The 8,149-nt window shown below is 38.3% G+C and overlaps 1 protein-coding gene across 1 annotated transcript in view; it reads right to left on the reverse strand.

Moving 5' to 3' along the window:
* Positions 1 to 1,875: 1,875 nt before the first annotated feature.
* msh4 (mutS homolog 4) overlaps positions 1,876 to 8,149 on the reverse strand; it is a 10,607-nt gene continuing 4,333 nt past the window's right edge. The window contains exons 10-19 of the mRNA XM_015376100.1: positions 6,765 to 6,934; positions 6,529 to 6,665; positions 5,965 to 6,068; positions 5,471 to 5,595; positions 3,523 to 3,723; positions 3,317 to 3,435; positions 3,088 to 3,216; positions 2,691 to 2,865; positions 2,529 to 2,617; positions 1,876 to 2,091 (exon numbers count right to left, since the gene is read on the reverse strand). Coding sequence (XP_015231586.1) covers positions 1,897 to 2,091; positions 2,529 to 2,617; positions 2,691 to 2,865; positions 3,088 to 3,216; positions 3,317 to 3,435; positions 3,523 to 3,723; positions 5,471 to 5,595; positions 5,965 to 6,068; positions 6,529 to 6,665; positions 6,765 to 6,934 — 1,444 coding nt within the window. The 3' untranslated portion in view covers positions 1,876 to 1,896. The remainder of the gene's footprint in view (positions 2,092 to 2,528; positions 2,618 to 2,690; positions 2,866 to 3,087; positions 3,217 to 3,316; positions 3,436 to 3,522; positions 3,724 to 5,470; positions 5,596 to 5,964; positions 6,069 to 6,528; positions 6,666 to 6,764; positions 6,935 to 8,149) is intronic.

Below are 8,149 nucleotides of genomic sequence, written 5' to 3' on the forward strand. Positions count from 1 at the left end.
TCTGGTCTGCGGGGGCGGGTCATAAGCAGCCTGACAGGGGAGCACTCGATTTATGTACCGACGTACACCGAGAGCACCTCCTAATACAGATGCTTTCCATCGACTTAACCTGTTAGTTAATAACATTCACAAATTAAACGCAGATATAATATAAAAATATTAAAAAAAAAATGATCATGTTAAGATCAACACATGCTTAATAAAGAGAGTAAGCAATATAAGAAGCTACTAGTTTCTACAGTGCTACATACAAGAATGTTTGCTAGAAAGTTTAGTGGAAGGATAATCACCCTTATGAGGGTTGTGATTTAAAGTCTATTCAGAAGTGTGGAGTAGATTGAGGAGTTGAAGAGTGATGGAGTCAATAATTAAAGACTCTCCAAACTCCCTTACACAGGGAATCAGATCACACAAGCATCTCCTAAACTAGACAGTCTTAGAAATATTTTTTTAATAAAAGAGAAAAGAATGAACAAGCCTTTGGAGGATAAAAGTATTTTTAGGGGATAAAAGAACTTTTAGAAGAAAAACTTTTGTTTTATTTAATTATTTTGGAGGGTTCAGTGTTGTTACGTTAATGTCCCTCAAATAATTTTTGTAAGCTATAAACCCAGAAGCATCAAATAAAAAATGAGAATAAATGAGGTAAATAAATTACTGTGCTTTTCAGATCTACTGTATTTTATTTGATTTCAGCCTTTGGGCTGAAATGAATTACTTTCTTAGAGTTACGATTTATTTTGTCATATTGTATACACATTTCATTTTTTAAAGTTCAGCCTTGATTATTAAGCAGCAGTTGTTGTTGAGCTGCTACAACTGCCTCCAGCTCCTGAAGCACTCGCTTCTCCTGGCTCAGGGGAGGAAGATGATGACGATGCTGTGAGGGTGGTAGCCGCCTGGGTTGAAGAGGCCGACGTGGTTGAAGCAGCAGTGGTGCCATCGGCAGGTTTAGCAGCGACAGAGGATGCTGGAGAAGATGTGGAAGCTGGAGAGGGCCGGGAGGAGCCGGCTGGGGATGATTCAGCATTTGGCAGGGGATCATCTTTCGTGTATTTGAATTAAAATACATTTTGAGATCTATTACACAGAAACTAACCGGCATTTTTGTATGATTTTAAAATATTGTAAATGTAAATGAGCCAAATGCTTTTTGAACAATTGCTAGTTCACTTACCAACATAGTTTGAATATAAAAACCGGGTAAAGTTAAACTTAACTCTGTCATTTACTTTAACTGCTGAGTGCCAAGATATGATTCTTTTGTGCAGATAGATTTTCCATTGTTGTTTTTTGCTTTCTTGTTTCATATTCTGCTGAAATTTAAATAATATATATTAATTAAAAATGTATGTATTTCTTTTGTCATTTTGTCAGGCAATGTTTACAATTGTAAATGGTAAATGGCTTGTACTTGCATAGCACTTTTTTTAAGTCAGGAAACTTGACCAAAGCACTTTGTCTTTGAGAAGAGTTCATAGTTCTCACCTTACGACCTGTGTAATCAACACATATTTTATGGATAAACCTTGTGTGACCGTTTATTTTCATCATGAGAAAGAATCTGTTCATTAAATATCTCTTTTACAACAATTTAACAGAAATACACAATAAGACAAACTATTATAGTAATAAAGGTGTGTTTTCCTTTCTAAACAGGATAACCTATCAAATAAATAATCAATATATCTATCTGTTCTTTACAACTGCATGTATTTGAGTGGAAAGTTTGCAGCTCCATCAAAGCACAACAGAGTTACATAAACAACCAAGAGACACATATAACCTAAGGGAAATGTATAATTACCAACTAACAATCAATGGAGAAATGTATTTCTTGTATTCGTCTCCCTTTTTGAAGGACAGAGTCCTTCATTCCTTCCAGTCACATACTGACTAATTCCCGGAGTCTGTGGGTCTTGCTGGGCTTGCAGCCTGCAGCTCCGCCTCATACTGCCTCTTCAGTCCTTTCAGATACATGCGCAGGCTCTCTGGGTCAAGTCTTGAATTTCTGGCAGTCTGCAATAGGCGAGTGGCCAGGCGGTACACTGCTCTCTGTCTCTGTGTTTCTGGATCAGTGGGATATTTGGCCTGGAAATGACAAATAGAAGCCAACCAAAGGTTTAACGTTAGACTCTATAGTTTCATGTTGTGTTGCACTTTTAAAAGCAAGAATGCGTCGTCTTTAGAGTATAAAACAGAAAGCTTTTGCAGCATACTGATGTAGGGATGCTTTCCTGCAGCCCGATCACTGCTGATGGGAATAGAGCTAGAAAGCTGGCAATCATGGAAAATTGATGTCTAGAGTCACATCAGAACAAATAAATTTTTATTTTTAAAACGATACCATTTTCTATCCGGTACAAAAAATGTTAATTTTTTTTTTTTTTCGTTGGTTATATACAATAGCTATGAAAGACATTATTATCAGTCATTGTCAAGTAAAAAGATTTTTAACACTTTTAAAAAACCTTTTCAAAGCAGGGTAAGAAAAAGCAATATCTAAATCTGATCTTTGTGAATATTACCAGAAGCTGCTGGCTGATTTTAGAGGCCACTGACTTCGCCTCTTGGATTATACTAGGAGGAAGTGAGGTCATCTCAGCGGCTCTCAGACCTAAAAATAAGGGCACTGTGATCACTGTCATAGCAAGCTTCAACAAAACTCCTAAAATACACTGACTGGTTACCATAGTGCTTTTCCTCAGAGCACCCTCGACTCAGCAGATATGTATACACCACTTGCTCTGTGCCAGAGTCTCTGCTGCGTGTGTGCTGAACCTCCATGTGCTGGTTTTCCACGTTAGGATAGAGAGACTCCAGCTGACAGAGCTCTAAAAAGTGTGTAGCAAACAGAGTGAAGGCCTGCAAAGAAAAGAAAATAACAGGACACACCTTCAAGTTTAAAGCATTTATTAAGCGCGCGGCTTTCCTTTTGTTCTGCTGCGTCATGTTGACCAGGGAGGCATACTTTAAACAATTAGAAAGGACTTAGAAGTCTAATGAACACCAAAGGAATCTGAGTTATCTGGTTTTTAATTCTCACATAGGAGCGGCTGAGCTCAACTTTGCTGACATGTGCTTTACCTTTAGGCCAAGGAGGAACTCACAAACTGCATGACAGATTCCAATGCCTTCCTCAGCACTAGTGCCACGCCCCAGTTCATCTATGATGATCAGTGACCTGTCACTCGCATTGTGTATAATATACGAGATCTCAAAGGAATGAAACAAATAATGTTATAGGGATTAAGCACTCCTTTTAATTATTACGTGAACAATTGTGTGCCATCTTTGTGCAAAAACAACAACCTACCTCCTTCATTTCCAACATGAAGGTGGAGCAGTTGGTTTCAAAGTCATCATCAACACCAATTCTGGTGAAAATCTGATCAGCGATCCGGAACGAGGCATACTCCGCTGGGACGAAAGAGCCTCGAAGAATCAAAACACAGGATTCATGATGCTTGGTTAAGTTAAGCACGCTGCATGGTTTATAAGGCTGGGATATTAGCAGCTGACCTATTTGGGCCATGATCTGACACAGCGCCACCTGTTTGAGGTATGTGGATTTGCCGCTCATGTTGGGCCCTGTTATGATGACAAAATTGCTGCCCTCGGAGATGTAGCTATTATTCGAGACCGGCTGCTGTCGGGCCAGTCGCTCCAGAATGGGGTGACGACCTTGCTTTATGGCCAGGGTGTCTGTAAACTCTGGACGCACTGCCAGCCACAGAAGAAAAACACGTAAACGTCATTACAAGCTGCTGTTTGATTTTTCCTGCATATGACATATGTTTATGCAAATAAAATACTGTAAAAGCATCTGCAATGATCAGCACTGCTTTTAATCTAGGATGTATCAAAATGTATGGATTAGCTGCAGGAATATACACTGGCAGAAAACGGATAGATAAAAAAGCACTGGTTGCAGAGGGTTGGCGGCTGCAGTTGTCTCTGCAAATACAGCACATCAGTGAGAGCTTATGTAAGAAGGGTAATCTGAGTGCAAGCAGGCTGGGACAGAAGTGGGGGGGCAGGCAGTCAGCACGCATCAATGGAGAGACAGTTTCAGACAGCTGAGGGCCAGCAATCGCCACCCACGTGGGTGCTGGGGGTGGCGCTGCACACAAAAAGAACTGAGGCCAGCAGAGATTTAAGCCTAGTAGATCAGTTCACAGCTGTCTAATGGAGCCGCCCTCCCTGGGACAACAGATCAAACGTCATGAAGAGGACGGTATCTAGAACTTCACCAGAATGTGTGAAAAGTGGGATTTAACTACGAGCTATCACACATCTTTTCACCTGAAACTTTTTTTTTATTTCATTTTAGGCTAACACATTTGTAAAGAGGAAGGAAACAATAACAGATGGTTTAAAATTTGGTAGTTTATTTTCAAATACAAATCACTGAAGATAGACCAACCCACAGCATTATGCTGCCACTGCCAGTTTTCACATTAGACGTGTTAGTTGGCACAGATTTGAGCTTGGATAAGTTGTTTTTGTCCCACAGGACGGTGAACCTCTACCTTGCTCTAATAATGGCTTGAATAATTAATTATAATAATTGTAATAAATCTAATATTGAAATCACCTGCAACTTATTTTATAATTGATTAGTTGTTAAGTGGAGTAAACAGACATACAGATCTTAAAACATGCCATTTGCTAAAGTAACAACCATCCCAGAGCAGTAATCCCTATGTCACAACTGTATATTTATATTTATTTACATATTTTGCATTTCTGATTAAGAAAAACAACTCTTCTTTGTCAGTAAATATTCTATATTCAGCAGAGATTCCTCGAATTGCCCATTTTTGGTCAAATTGGCTCAAAAAAATTAGTCTAGGCAATATTTTCTTTCCACGTATGAATTGGTTCAGGAGGTAAGGCCTTGTCCTGTACTCGGTGGGATGCTGGTTAAAATCCCCACACTGTTTGCAGCAGCCCTTGCATCCTTCACTCTCCTTAGTGGAAAGGTTTGCCTGTCAGTCTGCCACAGTGCAGCTGTGATTACCATGTTACTAACCAGCATCAGAGTGTGAATTACTGAAGGTAGTGTGAAGCACACTGAAGTCCTTAGTCTAAACAGAAAGCTATATAAGTAAAGCTTATTTATCATTAACAGATTAATCAATTTGCAAAATAATCATTAAAAGCATTCCAAGTCTGAAAGCCTTTGTAGAAATGTCCTGTTTTAGATTCCATATATGTTTTCATCAACTCGGACCAGCGTCTCTCTCTACTAAAGAAACGTATTCTCACCACACGATGCTGCCACCACCATGCTTTACCATAAGAATCTGTTAAGGGTGAACTGAAGTGTTTTTGCCACACAGATAATTTTCCATCTCGTCCAAAATTTTAGTCTCTTCTAAATGCTGATAAGGTTTTGGGTTCTATGAGACAAACTGTTATAAAGAGGAAAGGTGCATGAAGTGTCATTGAACTGGTTCATACTGACCATAGTCTGAGATTGTGCATGCACTGGCCAGCGAGAGCAACATGTCCAACATGGAAACAGTGTCAGAGAGTTTATAAAGGCAGTGGATGTGCTCATGGATTCGGGTTAGCAGCTGGCATATCACCCTGTTAAAACACACAGGCATCATTAGTTATAAATAGCACCCTCTAGTGGACATTAACTGATTAAAGTTATTTTCTGCAAAACATTCCAAAGTTGAGACTCGTTATTGTTTGAGTGACTAAGAAAAATACTGTGTAGCGTTATTAGAACTTGAACACAATATGAGTTCATAGAAATATTTCAAAGCTCTGAAACGTCATAATAATCTTGGATAAATATGCATTAAATTAAATAAATACATGAGATTAAGTTATCTAAATGTGATTTCTTTTGGAAAGAAAATACGAGCAGGAATAAATGTTTACTTATCAGTCAGTGCTGCAACATTTGCAAAAACATTTTCAAAAATGAATAGATAACAATTTTCTTACACATAAGACATGTGAAATATTTCCCTCAGAGCCTCATCGCAGCGTCCATTCATCTTTATTAGGTTTGCAGTAGTGAAGCTGTAGTTGTTCCTGTACTTGCTGACCTGAAATAAAAGGTCTTCTGTTGGCATGGAGTCAGCTTTAGTGACTAATAATGTTAAGTTAGCTACCTCTACTTTCAATTGAGTCTGTTTTGTGTAAAGACATTTAAAGGTATAGTGGAGGATTTTTGACTTAAAAAAAAAAATGTACATGCACAACCCTGTACCTGTTCTCAAGACGGAACGCCTATTAAGGATGTGCAAGAGCATGCACAAGTCCATTTCTCCTCGTGCACGCTCTGTTTAAAAGGTGCTGTTTGCATCGCTCATACAAGCTTACTTTCCAAAATATTTTTCCACTATGTCAGACTCACCATCGGTAAGTGAAAATGTGGACGAGCAGGACGGCCTTAAGTAAACATATCACCAGAATGATTGACAGTTAGGAGGACCACTTATTTAGATGATCCACCCATAAAAAGAACATCCTCCACTATACCTTTAAGTCTTTAGAGGATCCTACCTTGATGAACTCTTGGGGGAGGATGCCCTCAGGTAAGACCACTCCATCCAGCTTCATCTGGATAAAGAACCCTCGAGACGTGCTAAAACTGGTGCGCAATGGTAAGCCGTATTTCTCCCCTAACTGGTTCACAAGTCCTGTACACAGGAATGAGACAGACACAGAGCCACCAGCTACAGATATAGCATTAAAACTATTCAAAAAGAGAGTTGCACTGGGACATCTGTCATGACCACCTGCAATGTCGTCTACAATCTCAGTGTAAACTCTGCGTGCAATGTCAAGGAACTCATTGATGTTGGGCCGCACAGCGTAACACTTCTGGGTCCGCATGTTCAGGCTGCCTTTTAAATACGTGGTGTCATCATTTACCACCGTCTTGATCTGTTCAAGGATCAACTTGAATCTGAGGGATACAGAAAGCATGCCCTGGTTCAAGAAAGTAAAGAATAGATAATATAATGTATGGCTCTAGCCAAATCTATTGGCACCGCGGTAAAGATGAGAAATAAGCTGGAAAAACAAAGATCTTTCAATGCAAAATCACTGTCTCACACCACATAAGTGGAATATATGGTCTTTAATTCGAGTACATTTATTCAGTGCAGATAAAATAGAATTTTAAGACATTTTCTTGCTTTTTGTTTTTTTATTAAACTTTAACAACACATTTTTAATGTTTTTAATAATATCAAACCTTTTATGAACATCTACTGGGAAATCAAAGACTTTTTATTTTTCTTGGGGAACAGATATCATGTGACATTGGTCTATTTCTCTTAGCCAGAGGTCATTAGTCTGGATGAAGACCCGTATTTATCTTGTGCATAAAAGATCGTCATGGCAGCAAATCATCTCCAAAGTCTTTTTTCTGGAAAGTACTTTGAAAATTAATGTCTTGAGGGTCACAAAGTGTTCAAAGAAACCACTATCTACATAGCAGCTGGTTGTATCAAAGGTATCTAGCAACTCAACAACAACTGATGCAAAAACAATTTCTCAACCATCACAAATTTGAAGACTCTACTACTGGAACTATAAATAAAAATTCTATTTACTTTAGACAGATGAAACTGAAATTTAGGTTTTTCTGCAACAAAAGCTGCAGCTCTGCTTAATGTTCCACAAAGGATGAATGTTTGGAAAATCACTTCATGTCCACTGCTATGTACTGTATGGTGGAGGATATGTGATGCTATGGGCTCTTTCTATGAAAAAAAGATCATTATCAGTTTTTCTTTAATCTTTCTTAAATTCTTCAGTTATGGTTATCGCTATGGCAATTGGGTCCTATTCTGCTGCAGAAAAAAACTTAAATATAGGCAGATGGTAGGCAAAAAAACCACAAAATACAAACAAAAGCATATTTACGGAAGAGGATTAGGGCCACTGAAAAGAAAAAAAAAAAGTAAACTGATTTTTAAATTTTATTTCAGTTTAACATGGGAAAAAAGTCAGAATTCTGACTTTAATCTCAGAATTCTGACTTTTTTCTCAGAATTCTGACTTTAATCTCAGAATTCTGACTTTTTTTCTCAGAATTCTGACTTTAATCTCAGATTCTGACTTTTTTCTCAGAATTCTGACTTTAATCTCAGGTTCTGACTTTTTTTCTCAGAAT

Source organism: Cyprinodon variegatus, unplaced genomic scaffold, assembly GCF_000732505.1.
Source record: "Cyprinodon variegatus isolate N-32 unplaced genomic scaffold, C_variegatus-1.0 Scaffold129, whole genome shotgun sequence".
Classification (NCBI taxonomy): domain Eukaryota; kingdom Metazoa; phylum Chordata; class Actinopteri; order Cyprinodontiformes; family Cyprinodontidae; genus Cyprinodon; species Cyprinodon variegatus.